Raw genomic sequence first — 24765 nt, 5'->3', positions numbered from 1 at the left:
TCTGGAATGGCAACCAAGTCCCCGTTGTTGGTTCTTGCAAGAGGCATCGCTGAGACAGGGTTGTTGCTTTGGAAAGGGTTAGCTCCCGTATCTAATCGAGATGCTGGTCGATCAGCTACAGCAAAGTAGCTTCTCCAACAGAAGGTCTAGACTTTTGGAAGCTGGCGGATCAAGCGGGAATATTGCCGTTGCAAGTTAGCCAGAGTTTTGCTTTTTCGAGGCCCGCGCAGTAGAGTTGTTGATGGTGAATCCCTTCCAGTCCAATTTACCTTGTTTCCGTTTGTTAATTGGACATATGGTAGCAGCCAAGAGTCTTTCGTTATTGCTGTGAAACCTTGGCCAGTTCCCTCACAGCGGCATGGCAATGCTGGCCATATACGAGTACGAGAACCCATCTTATTTCAGCCGCACTCTCGCCTCGTTGCACTATCACAGCTATCTGTTCAGCTCCAATGCAGAAGCCCGAGTCTATTTTTGGATTATTTCGGCTCAGTAATGCCAATGTCTCAGTGAGACCAACAGCGTTGTTGGTGACCATGATATGGCTTCTTTTACAAGGTATTGAAGCTACCCTACATGGGAGTGGGTATTCAGCGGCCTAGGTTTGCTACACAGCATTCCGTTTCAATTTATAGATACACGTAGTGATGATACCAGATACTAAAAGAGTACTAACTGCTGTAGTAAAACAATAGAAAATAGTAGTGATAGTAGTAGAAAGTGGCAATCGTAGCCGCAAGCAGTGATAAGGGCAGATGGTAATCAAAGAATCGTGTATCCCTCAGGCACTTGAGTAGGTATCTGAAAGGCATTGCTTCGCATCCTATTCTGAAATTTGGACCACCTTAGTACTAGGTTGCTAAATAGCCACTGCCATTGAAAGATATAAAATCATACAATAAGAGATAATAACGTATATATCCCAACGGCAGCTGACAAAGACACCCTCGTCCATTCTCTGAGAGTTCTGTGACACTTGGAGGGATTGCATCATGAGCTTACTAAGGCAACCATCAAACAATGACATCGGCCCGTCCAACTCTATGTCTCAACTTGAACCAAACACCAAAACCATCCCATCAGCCACGCATACCAAGTTCTCGCCCCCATCTACCCATCGGCCCAAGCAAATCTCCCCCCCTTTTCTGGCCGCCCAAGTTTACTCGCCGCTGGCCCCGGCGCATTGTGCGCTGAACATGGCCCCGGCACTCACCATCTCGACAAACATGAACATGGACTCCCGACCCTCGTCGCCCGTGCCGCCTCCCATGTCACCCATCACGCCCACCCTGCCTCCCGCGCAGCTCTCCAGCGACGCAGACAAGGACACAACTGCCGCCGCCGTGCCCGTGCCCGTGCCCGTTCCTGTTCCTGTGCCGCCTGCCGCCGCCGCGGCGCAACAACAACAGCCCGCGCGCTCGACCCTGTCGCACTCGCAGCCTGATCAAGTTGGCCTGCCGCCGCCGCCCTCGAAGCCCATCGAGTTCGAGACCAACCCGGACGTCATCGCCCTCAAGTCGGCCATCGCCGTGCTGCAGATGCAGCGGATGCGCGCGACGGCCGACATCCAGGCCCTCAGCCAGATCAAGAACGAGGCCGTGGAGCACCCAGACGAGTTCGCCCGTGACTTGGCCATGGGCAAAGTCGGCCGAGGGGCGCAACCTGACGACGAGACGACCCGTGCGTGGGTCGCGCAACCGATACCAAAGGCCCAGGATGTGGTCCGCTGCCCGCCCATCAACTGGTCGCAGTACGCAGTCGTGGGCGAATCTCTCGACAAGTTACACGCCGAACAGGTGAGCCGGCCTACGCAGGGCACGCCGGCGACCATGGGCGCTGGGGGCGTGTATCAGTTCAAGGGTGGCGATGGCAAGCAAGAAGAATACCCCGGCGTGGCAGCTCCGTATGCGCCGCTCAAGGACAAGATTGAAAAGAAGACGAAGAGTAGGAAATGAGCGCCACTGGTTGGTTGGGTATTTTCTTTACATGGTTTTCTATCTTCTATTTCGCGGCATTATGATTTACGTATGGATGACAAATGGGACTGGACGACAGAGACTGCATACAATCACGGCGTTTGGGTAATAGATGATGGTTTTGGTGCACAAATTTATCAGAAGAAATGACTGAACCAGTCAACTCGATTTCGTCGTTAAGAGTTGCCTTTTCCACTTCAATGGCGAGGTCATGTTAGCATGAACCAAGATTTTTGCATAGCAAAGATGCCTCAGCCATGAGTCATACTCGTAATCTTGGAGTGTTTCACTAGATGGGTTATCGTCCTCTCTCCATCTCCCCCAGGCTGCCTATCGAAGGTAAAATCATCCACCACGAGCAGTAATATCAATCTAGTCTTTCTTCTCCTCCAGCGCCATCTAGAAGTATCGAATGAAGGTAAAACGCCCCTTTGTCACCAGGCGCACCGTAAATCCCAACTACCTTTCCGAGAAAACAAAGGGAATAAAGGCACAAGGGGGTAAGGAAAGAAAAGAAAACGGTCTGCTAAAACGCCGCCAAAGCCCTGTCGCATGATGTACCCTTGAAAATAGCAATAATACGTAAAGTACGGCACGCTAAATGGTTATTTTGCTCCCAGGAGAGATAATTCATCACTCGTCGTCACTGGTACTTGGTTAGTAAAGCAGTCTAATGAAGAGGATAGATAGAGGTGCACAGGCCGTTTCTTACTCCATGCTCTGCTGTACTGATCTCCGTAGACGGCGGTTGTATAGCTTCTTGTCATCCGGTTGGTTTCCCCAGAACATCTTGGTGGCCTCGGGATTGACAATCTTCCTCGGATCATATGCCGGCTCCTCCTCTTCAAGCATCTCAACGATGGCGTCGATGTGAGACTTGACGTCTTCCACCTTCATAGGGTTAGGAGTGTAGCATGCCGTTCCATCGGCCGCAATGAGATGGTGGAAAATCTTGGTCACAAACCTGACTCGCGGTTGCTCATTTGGGAACCGAGTGCTGAAGGTCATTTTGATGCGGAAGAGGCCACCATCGAGATTCGTCATCGGCCTTCCAAAGTATGTGATCAACCAGACAAAGGGGTTATTGTCTTCCAGAAGCACACTATGCGGCATATCGCCCCGCTTCAGGTAGGCCGACACTTGGTCAAACTGATGCTGCAAATTCACGGCAACTGTCGACTCTCCTGCTTTAGATGTGAGGCCTTGTTCCGCCCACCGCGTTGTTTCTGCATCAAGCGCTTCTTTGATGGTTTTGAGTCTCCGCTCGAGCTCCGGATAGTTGAAGCGGCCATCCATCGAATTGGACCCCGGAGACTCGAATGGCATCCTCACAAACGGCTGCAGAACCTCCACCTCGGATTTGCCCTGTGTCACGGCAGCCATATATGAATCATAATACCAAAGAAACCGGCGTTTGCAAAGGTCCTTGAACGGCTCAAAAGGGTTGCTGGCTTCTTCTAGCTGCTCATCATAGTCCAAGTCGCTGGAATCGAGGGGTTCGGGGGGCGCACTGGCGCCATTGGGCCGCAGTCCAAGATAGCCTTCAAGACGTTGAATAACAGAGATTCTCAGAGTTTCGTGTCGTATCTGCAAGTAGATTAGCACGACTCATGTGCGGAACGAACGGTACCATATCTCTCTACCTTTTGGACGTAGTGCTTTTGAGCTAGTTTATCAGATGCTTCATTTGCGTTCTCGAAACCAGGTTCGTTTTCGTACGGATTTGCTGACATCAAACTCTGTATCGACAACAATATCGACTCCAGTCCCTGTGCTGATGACCACTCTTCACCGCGCTCTCCTCTCCAGGTGCTATTAACAAGTCAGAAATCCATTGAAACAACTGTATCATGTGGATGAACCGAAAGAAAAATACCCTAGGATTGACCTATCAGAAGATTAGTAGGCAGCAAATGAATAGGAGTAACGTTGTGTACTGACAGACAAACTTTGCCGCTAGAGTAGATATTGGGGTTGAATCGGCAACGGCCTCCATTTGTCGTAAGGCCCTGAACATTGGGAGACTTTGAAGGATAATCTTGGTTTGTAAGCGCCTTGCGTGTGGTCAACTGCATGGAGAAAAACGCTGGGGCTCACCTCTGTTAAACCTGATGGCAAACTTGATTGCGGTATTAGCACGGTGTTCGGGTACATAGTATGCGATGCCCACCCAATGTCTGCTAGACACTACCATAAGCTTACCTCAAAGAACCCAAATTCGTAGGGAGTCTCATGCGGGCCCATGATCAGGGCTCTGACGTTGCGAACGTCGACATCACGACAGGCGACTGCTATGGCTGTAGCAACGAGGAAATGTCCGTTAGCACCGAATCATGAGGGACCTACCACCTACCACCTACTACTATAGCAAGGTAGGTAGCTGTCATGGTCGAGTTGAGATCAAAGTCACGTACCCAGATCTGATCCCTTCTGGATGTCGCTGAGCTCCTATGGGTAGCGCTGATCAGCCATGTGACGCCCGCAAACCGACTTGTAAAAGCAGCCAAACCTTGGAGATGCGAATGATGGATTGATCCATGACGCTGGCCTCGAAGCTGATGTTGAAGGCGAGGCGCTGTGATGGGAGGTATCAAGAAGAGCATCTGCAGAGGCAGCCAACGGGAGAAATTGGAGTGAAGGGCAGCCTCCGGCAGCGGATTCTTTATATGCAAAGGGCAGAGTTATGCCAGGCGGATGCAGTTCAGTTGGTGAATTTAATGCCGTCGCCTTGCAGTGGCAGAAGCCTGTTCAGGCAAGGAGGGGTTCAGCCGAGTGAATCAAAAGTTAGCGGGTAGCTGCCTTGCGGGCTGGCCTGAGGGATCTACCGAGAGGCGGGAGAAATGGCACTCGATAAGGAACCTAAAATAAATGAATGGGATTGACGGAAGATTAAAATGGGAGAAATGGGATCAACACGACAAAGTTAATTCATGGCATTGATTAGACAGGCAGTGATTGGGAGAAGAGGGGACAAAGAGAAAGACAAAGCCCGAGCAGAAGGTGAAGGTTGATGCAAACATGCGTGCCACCGGAACGCCTCGTCGGAGAGCCAACAGCGCCCAGCCCAGCGGGTGCGGGTACATGTACTTGCATGCAGGCGGGGGACGTTGTATATTCAGCTGCTAACCTTAGTACTAACCTAGAGAGGCTGGAGTGCGCACACTGCTCAACTAACAAGGGACTGATGCGGTAGGTGAGCAGAATTGGATGGAAACTCTATCGGGCTTTTACATGTTTAGCCACCTACCCCTAATACAGGCTATTTAGGTGCCAGGCATAGTAGGGGAAGTGAGCAGTATTTAGTAGTACTAACTACAAGATGTGGCCCAAAGAGGAGGTACCTGATGGATCGGATCCAATCTCAAGAGCTCCCATTGTCTCTACTGGTCATCTAGAGGTACCTCCCTCGCCATTACCCATACTTGTACCATCTGCGACCACCTACCTCCTCCTACATGGAAACTGCCTGTACTCGTACCTCCCAACAATTGAAGGTAGCCTTGGAGTGTATTGACATGGTCCTCTCTCGCTTTCTCCTAGCATATACTACTGAGGTAATGTACAGAAATTGTATTTAGTCCCATCTCATTAATAAAACTATACCTACCAAGTGAAGCAACCCCAACCCCCCCCTGCACAGCGTCTTAAATGTGCCGGAATACAGCATCCGACAAGCTTCATCGGGAAGTACCTCTAGGTAGGTGGGGTCACGCTCGCTGAGTCGCGGAATGGCGGGGTTCATCAGCCTTGCTGGTCCAATGGATCTTTTTTTGGGCTACGCGCTTCGCGCCTATCAGACTGACGCGTTAATGGATTTTTGGCTGCCCTGGGCATATTCTGTTCACGCATTAACTAACACCTGCAGATATTGATTTGATCCTCTGTATCTCTACGCTGATAACAACGACAACTGTCCACGGCAATTGCATCATCTGGTACGGCTCTCTTTAGCAAGCATGGCCAGCTTTTTCGACCTCAAGGCCAGAAAGGCGGCCGCCACAAACGGAACATCATCCCAGAAACACGACAAGCCAGCAGATGTTCGTGCCCAGCCCTGGGTTGAGAAATAGTCAGTTAATTCGCCATTGAGCAGCATCTTTGATAATATTTTTGCTTATTATTTGATATCCCATAGTCGCCCCAAGAGCTTGGACGATGTCACTGCTCAGGATCACACCGTCACGGTTCTGCAGAGAACACTGCAAGCTTCAAATGTTGGTGAACCTGCTCGCAATTGGATTCGAGACGCATATTCAAGCTAATGGCCTCCTTCTCTCAAGCTTCCGCATATGCTGTTTTACGGCCCCCCTGGCACTGGCAAAACCTCTACCATTCTGGCCCTTGCCAAGGAGCTCTACGGCCCAGAGATGATCAAGTCCCGAGTTCTCGAGCTCAACGCGTCCGACGAGCGTGGCATTTCCATTGTCCGACAAAAAGTCAAAGATTTTGCCCGAATGCAACTGACCAACCCGCCGCCCTCATACAAAGATAAATACCCATGCCCGCCGTTCAAAATCATCATTCTAGACGAGGCCGACTCCATGACGCAAGACGCTCAGAGCGCTTTGAGGCGGACAATGGAGACGTATAGCAAGATTACACGCTTCTGTCTGATTTGCAACTACGTCACTAGAATCATCGACCCTCTGGCGAGCCGATGCAGCAAATTCAGGTTCAAGAGCTTGGATCAGAGCAACGCAAAGAAGCGACTAGAGTCAATAGCAGAGGCAGAGGGCGTTACGCTCGAAGATGGTGCTGTGGATGCGCTCGTCAGGTGCAGCGAGGGCGATTTGCGAAAAGCCATTACTTTCCTGCAGAGTGCTGCCCGACTAGTTGGGGCAAAGCTCTCGGAAAAGGACGGCGAAGGCGATGATTCCATGGATGTAGACAAGCGACCGGTGACTGTCGAGATTGTTGAAGACATTGCCGGCGTTATCCCTGGATCAACTATTGGCGATCTTGTCAAGACCATGCGCCCAAGGGCGTCAGGAGAGACGTATCAGCCCATATCCAAGGTGGTCGAGGATCTGGTAGCAGATGGCTGGAGTGCTGGCCAAGTAGTAAACCAGGTAGGCCCACCCTCCTTTATATGTGCTTAACAGCATCATTCTAACCCGTGTACTCGAATAGCTCTACCAAGAACTCATCTTCGACGAGACCATTCCTGACGTCCAAAAGAACAAGATTGTTTTAATTTTCTCTGAAGTGGATAAACGACTTATTGACGGAGCGGACGAACACCTATCGATTCTTGATTTATCGATGAGGATATCTGCCATCATGTCTGAAAAGTAAACTACGATAATCTCAAGTGGCTTAATTGGGGAAGGGGGCAACTATGCGGAGTTGGGTTCACCATGTCTTATTCTGACAAAACGGCGTTGTACTTTTTTTTCTTTTTCACCAGAGATGTGCAGTTATGACTGAGATATATAGAACAGAGGCATAAAAAAAATCCGCTAAACACATGAATCAGACCGCGTCTCTCAGCACTCCTAGATTTCCGTGTAGTCTGGACCAAACATCATGCCCATCGTCTTTGATGCTATTCTTTGATGTGTGTTCCCGCGATCCCAGCCTCGTTGCCGCCGCTCCAGACTTTGGTTGTCTTTCAGAAACCTCGCTGGAATCCTCCCCTTCCTCGGGGTGACCCAAAAGGAAGTCAATTTCTCTAAGGTTCTCCAGGCAATTCTCGAGTGCTACCTGACCAATGTCGACAGTTTCTGCGGCGTATTCAAGGAGCGCAATCTTGGCTGAATCGGCCGCAAACACCCATGGCTTAATTCTCTTTGAGATATCGGGATGTTCGGACTTTGACGCTATCTCTGTCTGTATGCCAGACCGCCGGCGCAGAGAGTCCTTCATAGGATAGGCGGGCAGCAAGTGGCTTTCTTCGCCGAGACGGCCGAGTAGTTGACAAGCATCCTGATTTTGCTTGGACAGCGCCGAGGTGAAGAAGGCTTTCTGGCTGATGGCTGCCTTTTGGCTAACAGAAATAGCTGCCAAGGCTCTCAAGTAGGGAGTCAGAAGATGGTCAATAGGCATTGGAGGCTTGTTGCTGCTCCGATCCAAGCCGGCGACCAGCTGTGCAGGCGGTAGAAGCGATGGATGGGATGGTTGAGATAGCTGAAACTGCTGTGTTTCTAGCTCTAAAAGAGTCTTCCTCGAGGACACGTATTTGGCGTACTTTTTGCTAATCTCTTCAAGATTGGCTGCGATAGTTGACGGACTGACTCTTGGTTTGTGACTACTGCTTTTGCCTGCACCAGAGCTCCCTCCAGGAGAAGCTTTGGCAAGCTCAGTTTCGATCCAAGTGATGAGTTCATTGCGAGTGGTGGTCAGCGCTTCCATCCGAGCACCGTTGCTGACCATGTCAAACTGGTTGTGTGATCGGGCTCTCGTCTCTCGTACCGTCTGCTCTTCTTGCTTGAGTAGCAATTTTGCTCTCAGAACTGTCTTCTCTAGCTGCTGGATTCGATCACTGAGGCCTGACTGAGGAGATGTTTGCTCAAGCGCGAGGCTATTGATGACATCGTCTGGTGCGCTTGGCACACCGGGGCTGCCCTGAAAGATGTGCTTGGCATCTAGAAACTCGCGGGTTGCAGCAGGCTTTTCCATGAGAAGATCCAAAGACTGCCGAGCTGCAAGCAGGCTCTCTCGCTTCTGCCGCAGCTTCAAAAGGCATATTCGCTCCTCCAACAGATCGACGCTGTTGGCCTTTGGGTTTGGCGGCTCGAGGTCTCCAGGGGTATTGTTTTTCAAGAGATTATCAAATTGACGGCGTGCTGCCGTATTGGCCTGGAGCGCCTCAACATATTCCCTGAATACGCCGGTCAAGTCTGATGGCGTGGTGACTTCTTGTGAGCTGTCGACGAGGAACAAAGGACTCTGGATGGCTCCATTGCCGGCACAAGATCCGAGGTGAAGAGCTAGAACGCGTCTTATGTAGTTGACCTGTTCTCGAGGCTTGATATATGGATCAAGCTGCTTCTGAAATTTGAGCAGGATCTCCGGATGATGGTCGGGCATGATGATATCCTGATATTCATTGCACTTGATATCGAGGCGATCATGAACGTTGGGCTGCACATGCCGCCTTATAGCTGGGCACATGTACCGCCTGCGCTGGGGAGCTGTGAGAGGTACCTGACCGCCTCAGCCTATCAGCAGCTGCACAGGCCGCTGAATACGGGGGCTACTCGGTGAGCTCGACTTCTCCACACCACTGTGGCTAAAAACGATTTTGATGTGGCGCATTGCACTAACTCTTTTGCTACTTGGCGCGTCCAGGCAGAAGATGTTGGCTCGGGAAATTTATCGCGACCAAGTCCAAGCCCAAGCATCGCCATTCACCCAATTCAGCGACTGCACATTGCTGAGACGCCAAGGCAGCTGCCCTCCGTTTCGACCCGATTCCCTTTGTCTGGGTGGCAAGCACATGGTGAAGTAGACGCTGGGCTCATCGGGCTTTTGTCGAGGACGTCGACGTTCTCTCTCTCTCTCCTCTCTCTTCTCTTTAATTCCTAACCCCCAAACACAACCGCCACGATGTCGGACCCTCATCGCGATGTCTCCCAGTACAAGTACTCGGCCATGTCCAACCTGGTTCTCCAGGCGGACCGTCGGTTTGTCACAAGGCGAACCGATGAGGCCACAGGCGATCCAGAGTCTCTCGCTGGACGCCTGAGTATCAACCACATGGGCTCTCGGGTGGCTCGTGACGCAGCCCCAAAGCAGAAGAGGCAGCCTGGAATGCCCGAAATCGAGCGAGGGAATCTTCAAGAGGGCCAGGACGTATTGCTAAGAGAGCAACGGAAGCGAAAACCAGATGCGCAGCAGGGTGGTGTACTCGGGACAAATGACACCTTGATTGAAGGCATCACGTATCGACCTCGAACCGCAGCGACGCGGGCGACCTTTGATCTGATCTTGACTCTTGTGGCGAACAATCTTGGCGATGTCCCCCACGAAGTCGTGCGCAGTGCTGCAGATGCTGCGTTGGAATACCTCAAAGATGACGATATGAAGGATCTGGACAAGAAGAAGGAAATTGATGAAATTCTCGGCACAACTCTGAATCCCAAGCAGTTCAACGAACTGATCAACTTGGGAAAGAAGATTACGGATTACGATGCCCAAGACGATGATGAGGATGTTAACATGGGAGGCGACAACGATGATGACGCGGAAATCGACCAGCGGCAGGGTGTGGCTGTTGCCTTTGACGACGACGACGAAGAGGATGAGATTGTCAATGAAGTTCGAGACGAGTCTTCGGAAGACGAAGATGAAGAGGAGGAGGAAGATGGGGCGGCAAAGGCAGAGGAGGAAGCTGGCGGAGCAGATGATGAAATGATCCTCGACTCAGCACCCTCAGGGCATAAGCACAAGAAGGACGACAAAACCTCCATACTCGCGCGAGATGTGGACGCCTTCTGGCTACAGCGTCAGATTGGCACATTATACCCAGACGCGCACGAGCAAACGGACAAGACCAAGGATGCCTTGCGTATACTCTCCGGAGAACCTGACGAGGTCGGCGGCGAAGAGAAAACCCTCCGGGAGATTGAAAACGATCTGATGGAGCTCTTCGACTTCGAGCATCATGAGCTTGTCCAGAAGCTAGTTCAAAACAGGGAAAAGGTCTTCTGGCTCACCAAACTTGCCAGAGCGGCAGATGCGGAACAGCGTGCCAATGTCGAAAGAGAAATGGCCTCGGAGGGTCTACAATGGATTCTCAACGAGCTGCGCGGCAAGTCTGCAGCCGACGGAGAGAAAGGAGGAAAGGGGGCCATCAAGATGGACATTGACGTTCCCGCTTCTTTCACCGCCGAAGGGCCCAAGACTGAACGGCCTGAAGGACAACTGGTGGGTGGGCTGCAGCCAAAGAGGCTCATTAACTTGGACAACTTGGTCTTTGACCAAGGAAACCACCTCATGACCAACGCCAAAGTTAGGCTACCAGAGGGATCGACCAAGAGATCTTTCAAGGGCTATGAAGAGATTCACGTGCCTGCTCCGAAGAAACGGAATGATCCAGACGATATTCTTATTCCCATCACTGACATGCCGGAATGGTCACGGATGCCCTTCAGTACGGCCAAGTCTTTGAACAAGATTCAATCTAAATGTTTCCCGACTGCTTTTGAGGATGATGGCAACATGCTTGTTTGTGCCCCGACAGGTAGTGGTAAAACAAACGTGGCCATGTTGACTATTCTGAGAGAAATCGGCAAGAACCGCAACCCTGAGACCGGCGACATTGATCTTGATGCTTTTAAAATCGTCTACATCGCCCCTCTGAAGGCTCTCGTTCAAGAGCAAGTTGGCAACTTTGGAAAGCGTCTTGAGCCATATGGAATCCGCGTGTCTGAGTTGACTGGTGATCGCCAACTCACTAAGCAGCAAATCGCAGAAACTCAAATCATCGTGACCACACCTGAAAAATGGGACGTCATCACGCGCAAGGCAACTGATGCCTCCTACACCAACTTGGTGCGCCTGATTATCATCGATGAAATCCACTTGCTCCATGACGACCGTGGCCCCGTATTGGAGAGCATTGTCAGCAGAACCATTCGTAAAACGGAGCAAACAGGAGAGCCGGTACGAATTGTCGGTCTGTCTGCAACGCTTCCAAATTACCGAGATGTTGCTAGCTTTCTTCGCGTCGACACCAAGAAGGCCATGTTCCACTTTGATGGTTCCTTCCGACCGTGTCCTTTGCGTCAGGAGTTCATTGGTGTCACTGATCGCAAAGCGATCAAGCAGCTCAAGACGATGAACGATGTTACCTATAACAAAGTCATTGAGCACGTCGGCACTCACCGAAACCAGATGATTATTTTCGTCCACTCTCGTAAGGAGACGGCAAAGACGGCCCGGTATATTCGAGACAAGGCCCTGGAAATGGAGACCATCAACCAAATTCTTCGACACGACGCCGGCAGCCGAGAGGTTTTGGCTGAAGCTGCAAGCCAAGCAACTGACCAGGACCTCAAGGATATCCTGCCTTATGGATTCGGTATCCACCATGCAGGCATGAACAGAATAGACAGAACCGATGTCGAGGATTTGTTTGCCAGAGGTGCTATTCAAGTCCTTGTGTCTACTGCCACCCTTGCCTGGGGTGTTAACTTGCCCGCCCATACCGTCATCATCAAGGGTACACAAATCTACTCTCCAGAGAAGGGTAGCTGGGTTGAGCTTAGCCCTCAGGACGTTCTCCAGATGTTGGGTCGTGCAGGTCGACCGCAGTTCGACACATACGGAGAAGGCATTATTATTACGACTCAAAGCGAGATTCAGTACTACCTCTCGCTTCTCAACCAGCAGCTTCCCATCGAGAGTCAGTTTGTTAGCAAATTGGTGGATAACCTCAATGCTGAAGTTGTACTTGGCAATGTGAGAACTCGAGATGAAGGTGTCGAATGGCTTGGATACACATATCTCTTTGTCCGAATGCTTCGGTCTCCAGGACTGTACCAAGTGGGTGCAGAGTACGAGGACGATGAGGCGTTGGAACAAAAGCGTGTCGACCTCATACATTCTGCAGCAATGGCTCTCAGGAAGTCTAATCTTGTCAAATATGACGAGAAGACGGGCAGAATCCAACCTACCGAACTGGGTCGTATTGCTTCCCACTACTACATCACCTCAAGCTCCATGGACACCTATAACAACCTCATCCAACCCTCAATTACAACTATTGAGCTCTTCCGGGTATTTGCATTGAGTGCCGAATTTAAATACATCCCTGTCCGTCAAGATGAGAAGCTGGAGCTCGCCAAGCTGATGGGTAGAGTGCCGATCCCCGTCAAAGAAAGCATTGAAGAGCCACACGCCAAAATCAATGTTCTACTTCAGGCCTACATCTCCCGTTTGAAGCTCGATGGCCTGGCTCTCATGGCAGACATGGTATACGTCACACAAAGTGCCGGTCGAATCTTGCGGGCCATCTTTGAGATCACACTCAAGAAGGGCTGGGCATCTGTTGCAAAGACTGCCCTGGACCTATGCAAGATGGCAGAAAAGCGAATGTGGCCCACAATGTCACCGCTGCGCCAGTTCCCCTCCTGCCCTCGTGATATTGTCCAGAAAGCAGAGAGAATCGACGTCTCGTGGAGCAACTACTTCGATCTTGATCCTCCGAGAATGGGCGAGCTGCTGGGTATGCCAAAGGCGGGCCGTACAGTCTGTGGGCTTGTCGCCAAGTTCCCTAGGGTTGATGTTCAAGCACAGGTTCAGCCCATGACCAGATCGATGCTCAGAGTCGAGCTCAGCATCACTCCAAATTTCGAGTGGGACGACAGCGTTCATGGCGCTGCTGAGAGTTTCTGGATCGTAGTCGAGGACTGCGACGGCGAAGACATCTTATATCACGACACTTTCCTTCTTCGCAAAGACTACGCTGAATCTGAAGCAAATGAGCACATCGTGGACTTCACGGTCCCCATCACAGACCCTATGCCACCCAACTACTTCGTTTCAGTCATCTCAGACAGGTGGATGCATTCTGAGACGAGGTTGGCCGTCCCCTTCCACAAGCTTATTTTGCCCGAAAAGTTCCCACCTCACACGGAGCTGCTTGACCTTCAACCTCTTCTCGTTTCGGCCCTTAAAGTCCAAGACTACGTGGACCTCTATCCGGATTGGAGACAGTTCAACAAGATCCAAACGCAGACCTTTAACTCGCTCTACAAGACGGATCAGAATGTCTTCATTGGTGCCCCAACGGGAAGTGGCAAAACAGTATGTGCCGAATTCGCACTCCTACGGCACTGGACACAGGGCGATGCCGGTCGAGCAGTTTACATCGCTCCTTTCCAAGAGCTTGTTGACGCTCGTCTCCAAGACTGGCAAAAGAGACTCAGCCACTTGGGCGGCGGAAAAGAGATTGTGAAGTTGACAGGCGAAACGGCTGCAGATCTTAAAATCCTTGAGGCTGGCGATTTGATCCTGGCTACACCTACGCAATGGGATGTGTTGTCGAGGCAATGGAAGAGACGGAAGAATGTCCAAACAGTGCAGCTGTTCATCGCCGATGAGATCCATCTTCTAGGCGGCCACATGGGCTACATTTACGAGATTATCGTATCGCGCATGCACTACATCCGTTCCCAGACGGAGCTGCCGATGAGGATTGTTGCTTTGAGTGCCTCTCTGGCCAATGCTCGCGATGTTGGCGAGTGGATCGATGCTAAAAAGCACGATATTTACAACTTCAGCCCCCACGTCAGACCCGTGCCTCTCGAGCTTCACATTCAGTCCTTCTCGATTCCTCATTTCCCGTCCTTGATGCTGGCCATGGCGAAGCCCGCCTACTTGGCTATTACACAGATGTCACCGGACAAGCCGGCCATGATCTTCGTTCCCAGCCGCAAACAGACTAGAAACACTGCACGCGATTTGCTGGCAGCCTGCGCTGCGGACGACGACGAGGATCGCTTTTTGCATACTGATGTCGAGCAAATGCGGCCCCTTCTTGACCGCGTCCACGAGGAGGCCCTGGCCGAGGCCTTGTCTCATGGTATTGGCTACTACCATGAAGCTCTCAGCCAGAGCGACAAGCGTATTGTGAAGCATCTTTACGATAATGGTGCCATTCAAGTGCTTGTCGCGTCTCGAGATGTCTGTTGGGAATTGACAAGTACTGCTCATCTCGTCATTGTCATGGGGACGCAGTATTTCGAGGGCCGCGAGCACAGATACGTGGACTATCCTCTTAGCGAAATCCTGCAAATGTTTGGCAAGGCATTGCGGCCCTCGAAAGACGGCCGTGGTCGTGGAGTCCTCATGCTGCCTCAGGTCAAGCGTGATTACTACAAGAAGTTTCTGAACGAGGCCCTGCCTATCGAGTCACACTTGCACAACTACCTCCACGACGCCTTTGTCACGGAGATTAGCACCAAGATGATCGAGTCGGGCGATGATGCCATTAACTGGACCACGTTTACCTACTTTTATCGAAGACTACTGGGGAACCCAAGCTATTATGGCCTGACTAGCACAACGCACGAAGGCCTGAGCAACTACATGTCAGATCTCGTGGAAACGACGCTGCGTGAATTGGGCGAATCCAAGATTATCGAATTCGACGAAGACGATGGATCTGTTGCGCCGCAGAATGCGGCCATGATTGGTGCCTACTACAACATCTCCTACATCACAATGCAGACATTCTTGCTGTCTCTCACAGCACGGACGAAGCTTAAAGGTATCTTGGAAATCGTCACTTCCGCTACCGAGTTTGAAACCATTCAGGTTCGTCGGCACGAGGACAGTCTTCTGCGACGCATCTACGACCGCATTCCCGTCAAGATGGCGCAGCCTAGCTATGACTCTCCTCACTTCAAGGCGTTTGTTTTGCTCCAAGCTCACTTCTCTCGGATGCAACTTCCCATCGACCTTGCCAAGGACCAGGAGATTCTCCTTACGAGAATTCTCAGTCTTCTCAGCGCAATGGTCGACATTCTCTCATCAGATGGCCACCTCAACGCCATGAACGCCATGGAAATGTCCCAAATGGTCGTCCAGGCAATGTGGGACCGAGACAGTCCTCTCAAGCAGATTCCACACTTTTCACCCGAGGTGGTCAAGGTTGCAAATGATTTTGGGTATGTTTTCTCTCTCATTCCTCCCCCTTTATCCCTTATTTTCTTGGAAGTTGTTCCACACCGCATATCATTTCACTAACCCAAATTTTTTTTTAGCATCAAGGACATCTTCGACTTCATGGAAGCGATGAACCCTGAGGAGAATGCAGACTATAATAACTTGGTCAAGCGGTTGGGTCTTTCACAGAAACAGCTGGCACAAGCAGCAGAGTTCACAAACGACAAGTACCCTGATTTGGAGCTAGAACATGAAGTTCTTGACGCAGATGAAATCAGGGCCGGCGAGCCAGCTAACCTGAGCATCAAAATCACGCGAAACATCGAGGAGGACGACGAACACGACTCCACGGTGCACGCGCCCTTCTACCCTTCGAAGAAAATGGAGAACTGGTGGTTGGTGGTGGGCGATGACAAGACTCGAAATCTACTGGCAATCAAACGGGTCACCATCGGCCGTGAGCTGAACGTACGGCTTGAATACACTGTGCCATCTCCTGGTGAGCACAACCTCAAGCTGTTCCTAATGAGTGATAGTTACATCGGAGTGGACCAAGAACGGGAGTTTTCAGTGACGGCAGCAGAGAGCATGGATGTGGACGAGGACGAGGACGACGAGGACGAAGACGAGGAGTAGATGCCGGCGCGCTCGCTCCAATCTTTGAACACGGAAAAAAAAAGGAACGATTATGTACAGTAAAGGCAAGCTACGGATACAATCTTAATACGTGATATATGTTTTGCCCAGCGTTGGTCCCCGGTTCTGGCTCTCGGCGACCGCAATGACGATGATCTGCTCTTTGCGTATTGTTTTCGGGACAAAGCAGGGGTTGTGGTGGCGCACGGTTGTGGAACAGCAGTTTCGAGGCCCAAGGTGGTTGGGTAGTCTAAGGGCGACAACCTCGTGCAGGCCAGGGTGGCAGTCAGACGTCGAAGCACGGCGATGGGCTCAGGGCCAGCGGCGGTCGAGCGAGGACGGCGGCACGGCCCATGCGAGCCATTGGCAGCTGTCCAGAGCAGTGGCCCCGGCATTGCCGCCGTCGTATGGCGCCTCGGCATTGTGAATCGCGGGTTTTGGGGTTGCTTATTTGAGTCGTCATTAATGCCAGTCACGTGACGCGAATCGGTGACGCTTGACGTGTTGCTGCGGTTCGTTATTCGCTCCAGTGTTTTTCCTTTTGTCACCCACATCAATCCTTAGCACAACGCGGGCGAAGCTGATTGAGACAACTTGCGCCTTCCATCGCCCGAGCCTCCAGCTGCATCTCGCAACTTGCCTTGCGCCCCCATTGAACACGCATAACACGCCGCGAAACGCGTCCGACCTCACGCTGCCTTCTGGAGCTTGACCCGACCCTCGTGCCATTCGCGTGAGATCTGCCTGTGTCTCCAGCATTGGAAGCTGCGCATCGCCACCCAGCGTCCGCCATGGCAGACAACTCGCCTGAGAAGCCCGACGCCGCCGCGCCTGTTGCCAGCACCGAGCCAGCGCCTGCTTCCGAACCCAAGGTTGCTGGCGAGGGAGAATTGGCCGCCAAGGCTACGGACAAGCCTGAGGGAGATGCCACAATGGAGGAGCCCAAGGATGCTCAAGGTAAGCTTCCCAACGCGCTTTTTAGCAAGGTCTTTTCGCGCATCTTCCTAGTCTTTACTTGTGCGAGCTTCATTGCTGTGATGCCAACAGCCGTGAGCTTGTGTTACTGGATTTTCATCCTTGTCTATTTTTCTGCCTTGTTTTTCCAGCCAATGGACTTTGCGCTAATCGCAGCTTTGCCAAACTAGAACCCAAGGCGCCTGAGAGCGCGGAAACCGCTGCCGATGCCCCATCTGCAAAGCCAGCTGAGGATGAGAAAAAGACAGATGCGGATGGCGATGCCGAGATGAAGGACGCCGCCGACACCGCTGCTGAGGCTGAAGCTGATACGACTGCCGCCGCCGAAACCCCAGCTGCCAAGGGTAAGAACCGTCGGAAGTCGACCGCCGGAGAATCAAAGGGCAAGACGCTGAGCAAGAAGGGCTCCAAGGCGCGCCTAACCCACATTGATGCCCAGCCTGGCGACCACTTCCTGGTCAAGCTCAAGGGCTTCCCAGCCTGGCCCGCCATCATTTGCGATGAGGACATGCTTCCTCAGGCCCTCATCAATACCCGACCAGTCTCCGCCGCGCGCCCCGATGGATCATATTCCGAAGCCTATGCGGATGGCGGTAAGCGCGTGCACGATCGAAGCTTTCCAGTCATGTACCTGTATACAAATGAATTGTAAGTCATGCAACCCGCCCAGGCACCTGCGTCGTGGCTGTAGCTGATTGGCTCTAGTGGATGGGTTGCGAACACTGCCCTATCCGAATTGACTTCGGATAAGGCTCGAGACACGATTGCAGACAAGATGCGCAAGGACTTGAAGGCAGCTTTTGAGCTCGCCATTGAGCAAAACTCGATCGAGCACTACAAGGACATTCTGCAGAGCTTCCAGGACGAGCTGATTGCCCAGGAAGAGGCCAAGAAAGAAGCTGCGGCTACCCCGAAAAAGTCCAAGAAGGGCAAGGCCAAGGCAAGCGATGACGAGGACGTGGATATGGAGGACGTGGATGAGGCGCCAAAGCCCAAGCCTAAGAAGCGAAAGGCTGCCGATGAAGAGACCAGCGTAAGTCTATTCACATGGGTGCCGTGGCAAGGTTGTTACAAGTTACTGAGAAAATGCGTGACCAGGCCCCTCAGCGCTCCGAATCCGTCAAGAAGCCCAAGATTAAGCTTAACACGTCATCTACATCTAAGTCGGCAAACGGAACGGCAGCGCCCAAGGCCAAGGAGGAGAAGGCGGCAAAGGCCACAAAGACCAAGGTTAAGAAGAGCGCAGACAAGAAGTCTGACGCGCCCAAGGAAGCCAAGATGACCCCCGAAGAGCGTCATGATCGCAAAAAGGTGCGTTGATACAAATTTACGTGTAATTGGGGGAATATCCGCTAACCAAGTCTCTAGAAGGAAGTTTTGTATCTTCGCCATAAGCTTCAGAGGGGTCTCTTAACTAGAGAGCAACAGCCGCGCGAAGATGAGATGGAGTCAATGTCCAATTTCATCAATATTCTGGAGAAATTCGAGGATCTCGAAGTATCGATCATCAGAGGCACCAAGATTAACAAGGTTTTCAAGGCGATTCTAAAACTCGACTCGATCCCTCGTGAGGAGGATTTCAAATTCAAAAAGAGGTCTCAAGCTCTGCTGGACAAGTGGAACAAGCTGCTTGCTAGCGAACCTGCGTCTGCTAACGGTGTCAATGGAGCTGAATCCAAAGACTCTGGCAAGGCTGCTGGAAACAGCGGTGTGAAGGAGAGCGGCGACAAGGATGAAGATGCTGAGGATGAGCAGACCAAGGATGATGCCGATGAGGAAACGGTTGCCACGGCCACGGCCAAGGATGAAGAACCAAAATCCAACGAGGATGTGAGTGAAGAAAAGGACGAGAAACCCGAGGCTGAGGCGGTGAGACAGCACCACTCTGCAGCGTTTTTAATGAGATTCTAATGTCTTTTTTCTTTTCTTTGCATAGGCTCCCGTATCTGCAGCTGTTGAAGCCGCTGCTTAAACAACCAGGTTTGCGACAATTGGTCAACGAAAAGCTCCGTCCTCTCTCTGCGTCCAATTTTGGTACTCAGTGGTCGAGGGCATATTCCCATTGTTTTGGTTGTTTTATTCATTCTATCTCTGCGGCGCACAAGGCTCATCGTTTGTTTTTATTTAATCTTTCCTTCCGCGTCTCTTTCCTATACTATAAAAGGGGCCACAGTTTACTCTTTTGATTTGTGGTGTACAAGTAATCACCATGACGGACGAGCAAGACGAAGGAACGGGGACAAGGCTCACCTACTTTGCCTCTTGGAGGAGCCGTTTGACGGCGTGGCATGAGGAGGAGCCCCGAGTTACTTGAGATGGAGGAAAAGGGATATTGGGTGTTTCAGCCCAGCATGTGCAAAGCACGGGTCAGAACACGAGATAAGGAGTCATTGCGGTGTGCAAGGGGGCACGCCTGGGAGATTTAAAGACATGCTTGTTGATTTGAGCAGCTCAATCCGGTTATTACTAGGACCAAAGGACTTTTGGCTTGGGGGGACTAGGTAGGCATGTTTTCCGCGTCGAGAATCAAGGCTCTATTTTAGTTTTATGAATTTCAGCGATGTACGATGACTGACTTGTAAAATGAATGCGAATATATGGCGATTCGAATGGGCGTGATGTGACTGATGGTGCTGTGTATTACTGGATTCATAGGGGATGATGGAACATTTGATGGCATCGTACAATTCAAGGCCAATGACGCACAGTGCACGTACTGTCTCGACTCTACTGTATACCTCCTTAGTGAGGACCAAGACCGTGTTTCTGCCAAACCGCGTTCCCACGACATGAACGACAATGGACATTTGAGCATCCCCCAGTCTCGTGTCGCATCAGCAGCCTTTGGGATTGCAATCAATAGAATAGGGCAAAATGTCCACTGAAGAGCCGCAGGGCACTTTTGGCCAAGAAGATCACCAGGTGTGTAGAGCAGAGCTGAAGGGCGAGACCCATTCTACCGCGCCCTGTACTTGTTGCTAACGGCCCATGAATTCATCACTCACGCAGGTGGCCTTCATCTTTGACCCAGAAGAGAATGAGGCGCCACGTCGAGACAAAGAGAGGCCGTCCAAGCGGCGGAAAACGGCGCGGCGTGCTGCGATAGCTGGGGATGAGGACGAGGATGAGGAAAGCCCGGCGTCGTCGTGGTTCGCTCCGCTGCTGGAGGGCGCTGAGAGTGCGGCCTGTGTGAAGCGGCGGGAGAAGCTGCTTAGGGAGAATTGGGCGAGGATTGATGCTCGCATACAGGTGAGGTGATGTGTTGTGATTTAGGTGGACGTGGGACGGGCTTGGGATGAGCGTGCTAATGAGATGAGGTGGATAGGATATCTTGAGAGATTCCAACTCTGCGACGCTGGATGAGGTTTCGCAATTTGTTGAGGAGGCAAACGCAGAGTGGTGAGAACTGAATCCGGCCCATCAGAGAGCATGTTGCTAACACCATGTAGCGGAGACAAGATACCGTCGGCCTTTATAATCACTGGGCCTAATATTGCCTCCCAGGATTTGCTCTTCGAGCAGCTATCAGACTCCCTCCAGCGGTCGTCACCCAGCAAGTTCATCCGGCTCCGGTCTTCAGAGGCGACCAACCTGAAGAATGCCCTCAAGAAGATCATTCAAGACGCCACGTCGAAAACGCTCGTGGTCGACGGCGAAGAAGACTTGCAGCTCGGGCAAGGATCGAGTCGACGCTACCTGCCGTATGACCTTGAGGCGCTGCATGTTTTCCTGGAGCACCAGCCGCAAGAAAATATCTTTGTGGCCTTTCAGGACAGCGAAGCTTTTGACAGCGGGTTGCTGTCGGATATCATTACCCTGCTTAGTTCATGGCGACCACAGATTCCATTTACTCTGCTCTTTGGAATTGCCACATCCATTGATTTACTGGAAGGCCGCTTGTTAAAGGCAGCGTGTCGGCTCATTCATGGTGCACAATTCGACTGTGTACAGACAGATACCATCTTGGAGAGGGTATTCGAAGGAGCGGTAGTATCCAGCGATGTTCCTCTAAGGCTGGGCCCGCAAATCCTCAGGGGCATGCTCGACCGTCAACGGGATCAGATGGCGGGCATTCAGGCATTCATGAGCTCGTTGAAGGTGAGAAATGATGGCGAATGAAATTTAGCCTTGAAGCTGACGGCCATCCAGTACATTTACATGTGTCACTTCTACGCCAACGCACTCAGCGTCTTACTGATCCCCGAGACTGGAGAGGGAGAGGCGATCCTCCAGGCTGAGCACATCGAAGCACTGCGGCATCTCCCCTCGTTCCGACATGAGGTGGAGGCCGCTGTTGGGGCCGCGACCGCCGATAGCCTTCAGCATGCACGCTCGCTTCTAGAGGACGACGATTATCTACTTGCGCAGGCCCGAGCCAGCAATAACCATCGACAAGACTGGATGGACAATCATCTACGCTTACTCCTAGTCAGGGAGGCTGCAGGTGCTGTGCAGCCCCCATTCTCGCGGGCGTATGTCGATTCTCTGTCTACGGCTTATCCTAGCACTGGAAATGGAAGCTTGACCGAACACATCCGGCGCATGGGTGCAGGCGCACTCCTCAGCATGCTGCGTCGGAACATCTCCATATTCAAGGATGGAGAGGCCAGCTTCCGCCTTGAGCCCGCGACAAAGGAACAAGATGCCGCTTTGTTGAGCTTCCTAGAAGAGACGCTCTCGCGCCTGGAGCAGCTGCAGGCAGACGCAGAGAGCGCTGGCATGACGCTGCACACCAAATATAGCAGCCAGAGCAAGGTGATGCGGACGACTGTGATTGCCCAGCGAGTCCAGCTGAGTCGCGACTCGGCGGCCCTCCGCGACGAAGACAAACAGTTGACGGATATAGTCGACGCAGTGTCGGAGCGGCTGACGGCACATTTCGGGACAAGACGCCCCGAGAGGGTGCTATTTTCGGAGACGTGGTTGTATGACAGCAGATGGCCTCTACGGGACGTCATGGTGCCACGGCCGCGGGTGACATTCAGGCGCAGCTTGGCGCGGCCGTACGACTACCTCTCTTGCAGCTGTTGCAGGAGCAGCGGCGCCGAGGATGGGGTTGTGCAGGCGACGCTTCCCGCGACTTCGATCCTCTATCACCTGTATCTCGAGGCGGGCAGCCTGATTAACGTGGCAGATTTGTGGTCAGCATTCCACGCGCTAGTGCGCGAGGAGAAGGAGGAAGACGACGATGATGGGGAGAAGGACGACGAGCAGCGCCAGCAGGACGAGCGGAAGGCTCTGGTCATGTTTTATCGCGGCCTGGCGGAGTTGAAGGCCATGGGCTTCGTCAAGAGCAGCAAGAAGAAGACGGACCACATTGCCAAGGTGAGATGGCTATGAGGGGGGAGGAATAGAACCAAGCGTCGACCTAGAGTTTCCAATCTGCCTGCGGAAAAGAATGGGCGGTTGATGTTGGAAGAGTGAGTGAGTGAGTGAAACGCTTTCGTTCTAAAGGAAGCAGAAAGGAATCAGGCAAATCCAAAGAGTGTGAAACCGTTTTGCGTGGGAAGCGAAGGAATCAGGCAATTAAATCAAAAGTACGACACGCAAGACGCACCGATGACATTTTCCAGCAGGGCGGCTAAATTAAAGTAGATTAAAAACGCAACGTTGAAGTGTTGCAATGAGATGCAGAGACGGCAGCTTGGTGGCTCCTTGCTGGTATCAGCTACAACCTATGGCTCCCCAGATGCTTTCTTCTTACTTCCAATATCTACAACCATCGCTACGTTCCTCTAGTAATCGCCATTATGGTTATTGAATTCTAAGTATACGGGATGCTAGATTAGATTAGTATGTAGCCACAACTCTTCATCAATCCAATGTCTGAGCATGAGTTTCCCCCTCGGGCGCTTCCCCCCCAAACGCTACCGTGCGGCTGATGACGATGAAGGAGGAGGAGTGGAAGAAAAAGTACGAACAGGTGACCCAGCTGAGCGAGGCCTTTCTGCCAAGGCTAAACACGCCCCATGAATTTATGTTTGAAATTAATTACAACGCTCCCCATCCTTTTTTGTCCCAGCCAAGAGGTACAGTATCGACGGATGAAACCCTCCCCCCGAAGAAGAAAATGAAGCGGCAGACGCGCGCCGAGCTGTAATGTACCAGTGCGAGTACCGAGATTAGTTTGTCCCAGAAATCTACACAGGATTTTGGGGCTGAATAGCCGCGGAAGCGAGAAAAGAAAAAAGAGGGAACAAGGGTATCGGACGTTTCATTGAGAGTTTTGGAGTTGGGTCTACGAGTACCTACAGTATGCTTGTTTGTTGCTTGTTTGGCCTGATTCAGAAACAAATCGACGTCAACAAAGGGAGAGAGGGGTGGCCAGATTGTACAGCTAAAATGTTTCTTTTTTTCTTCTTCTTTTTTTTTCTCTTTTTTTTTTATCATCATGATTTTATACGAAGCGAAGTTTTGATTGTGTTTTGTTAGTTGAGCTGAATGGCATGGGATGGGATAGGCGGTTTGTAAATTAGAGTCATGGCATGTAGAGCTACGCCCGTGTCTTGATACCCAAACGCCTCCTGCTGCAGACGCTCAGGTAATGATACATTGTTAGTACAAAACACTTACACGGACGTAGCTCATGGACACACGGGAAGTGAATAAACGAGCCAGCGAATAAAACACAGGACAAGGACAAAATTCAAGAGCGGGATAATCACCCGATGCAGTAAACCCTGGCATTAGCCTTTACCAAGGCAGCGGTATGATGGCTTGCGCCGGCTTTCTTTCTTCTTTTCTTAATGCCTTAACCTGTAGCTGATGTTGGAGGAGGAGGGAGAGGAGGCAAAAAGAGGCTGAGAGCTGAAAAGGCAAAACCGGCATGTAAGGGGCGTGTCTGTCCGGCCACACGGGACCCCAAGTGCCGCCCTGGTACGGAGCACATGAGTTGAGGTGGGAATTCTGGGTGGTGTTTGATTTGACAGATTTGACTTGAATCATGGGGAATTTGATTTGATACGGTGAGCCTAAACGGAAATAACGGAGGTTTTTTTATTTTTTTTTTTTTTTTATTTTTTCTAGGCAGGGTTCTGTGAGAGGTGGAGGCAGTAAAAAGTGTCTCGGAGAGAGTGCGGTTTTGAGGTCAACGTTGTGTCACAATGTTTCTGATTTGTGAGGGACAGCTGGTTTTGTTTTCGGGGGGGCTGAATGTCAGGAAAGCCGGAATTTTTTTTTTTTTTGTCTTGTCACAAGGGAGTTTTGAGTTGAGTGAGCTGCTAGTTACGCAAGGTGGTGTTACTCAATTACTACTAAGCATCATTGTGTTGTGTTGTGTTGTTCAAGTAATAGATTGCTACTATACTACTGTTAGATGTTGGACATCACCCATCACTTATTTAATTGGTGACACGGGCATTGTTGGCTGCCTGGCAAAATCCCGATTGTAATTGGAGGGGCACACCAGAAATGAATCACACCGCGAAGCTCGATGCATCCTCACGTTGCTCTTGTTCCTTAGCCTGGGGTTGCAGCATTACGAGTTAGGCGTTTACGCTTGCTTCCCCCCCCATCTACTGTACAGAGTCGTATTGGAAACGTACAAGGTGAAAATGCGCTTGGG

At 51.5% G+C, this 24765-nt stretch overlaps 7 protein-coding genes across 7 annotated transcripts; 5 read left to right on the top strand and 2 right to left on the bottom strand.

Annotated features, from left to right (window-relative positions):
* Positions 1-992: 992 nt before the first annotated feature.
* Positions 993-1955, top strand: Triagg1_8769 (uncharacterized protein; the record flags this gene model as incomplete). Its single annotated transcript, XM_062903652.1, has 1 exon — positions 993-1955. The coding sequence occupies one exon, from the start codon at positions 993-995 to the stop codon at positions 1953-1955; it is 963 nt and encodes a 320-aa protein (XP_062752241.1).
* A 654-nt stretch (positions 1956-2609) lies between these two features.
* On the bottom strand, positions 2610-4515 carry Triagg1_8768 (uncharacterized protein; the record flags this gene model as incomplete). Its single annotated transcript, XM_062903651.1, has 9 exons — positions 2610-2622; positions 2689-3563; positions 3620-3788; positions 3853-3864; positions 3918-4045; positions 4179-4273; positions 4330-4338; positions 4391-4424; positions 4486-4515. The coding sequence occupies 9 exons, from the start codon at positions 4513-4515 to the stop codon at positions 2610-2612; spliced, it is 1365 nt and encodes a 454-aa protein (XP_062752240.1).
* Positions 4516-5932: 1417 nt separating this feature from the next.
* On the top strand, positions 5933-7271 carry Triagg1_8767 (uncharacterized protein; the record flags this gene model as incomplete). Its single annotated transcript, XM_062903650.1, has 4 exons — positions 5933-6045; positions 6112-6190; positions 6257-7045; positions 7107-7271. 4 exons carry the CDS (start codon positions 5933-5935, stop codon positions 7269-7271), a joined length of 1146 nt encoding a protein of 381 aa, XP_062752239.1.
* Positions 7272-7448: 177 nt separating this feature from the next.
* Triagg1_8766 (uncharacterized protein) lies at positions 7449-9089 on the bottom strand (the record flags this gene model as incomplete). The annotated part of the gene is made up of 1 exon (XM_062903648.1): positions 7449-9089. The coding sequence occupies one exon, from the start codon at positions 9087-9089 to the stop codon at positions 7449-7451; it is 1641 nt and encodes a 546-aa protein (XP_062752238.1).
* A 435-nt stretch (positions 9090-9524) lies between these two features.
* Triagg1_8765 (uncharacterized protein) lies at positions 9525-16226 on the top strand (the record flags this gene model as incomplete). The annotated part of the gene is made up of 2 exons (XM_062903647.1): positions 9525-15592; positions 15689-16226. 2 exons carry the CDS (start codon positions 9525-9527, stop codon positions 16224-16226), a joined length of 6606 nt encoding a protein of 2201 aa, XP_062752237.1.
* A 791-nt stretch (positions 16227-17017) lies between these two features.
* Triagg1_8764 (uncharacterized protein) lies at positions 17018-19173 on the top strand (the record flags this gene model as incomplete). The annotated part of the gene is made up of 6 exons (XM_062903646.1): positions 17018-17183; positions 17372-17849; positions 17907-18234; positions 18300-18512; positions 18570-19070; positions 19138-19173. The coding sequence occupies 6 exons, from the start codon at positions 17018-17020 to the stop codon at positions 19171-19173; spliced, it is 1722 nt and encodes a 573-aa protein (XP_062752236.1).
* Positions 19174-20075: 902 nt separating this feature from the next.
* On the top strand, positions 20076-22541 carry Triagg1_8763 (uncharacterized protein; the record flags this gene model as incomplete). Its single annotated transcript, XM_062903645.1, has 5 exons — positions 20076-20123; positions 20211-20450; positions 20527-20600; positions 20651-21299; positions 21351-22541. The coding sequence occupies 5 exons, from the start codon at positions 20076-20078 to the stop codon at positions 22539-22541; spliced, it is 2202 nt and encodes a 733-aa protein (XP_062752235.1).
* Positions 22542-24765: the final 2224 nt, after the last annotated feature.

The sequence above is a fragment of the Trichoderma aggressivum genome (assembly GCF_033847375.1).
Source record: "Trichoderma aggressivum f. europaeum strain CBS 100526 chromosome Unknown scaffold_045, whole genome shotgun sequence".
NCBI classification, from domain to species: domain Eukaryota; kingdom Fungi; phylum Ascomycota; class Sordariomycetes; order Hypocreales; family Hypocreaceae; genus Trichoderma; species Trichoderma aggressivum.
This window is presented reverse-complemented; position numbering and strand designations above follow the sequence as displayed.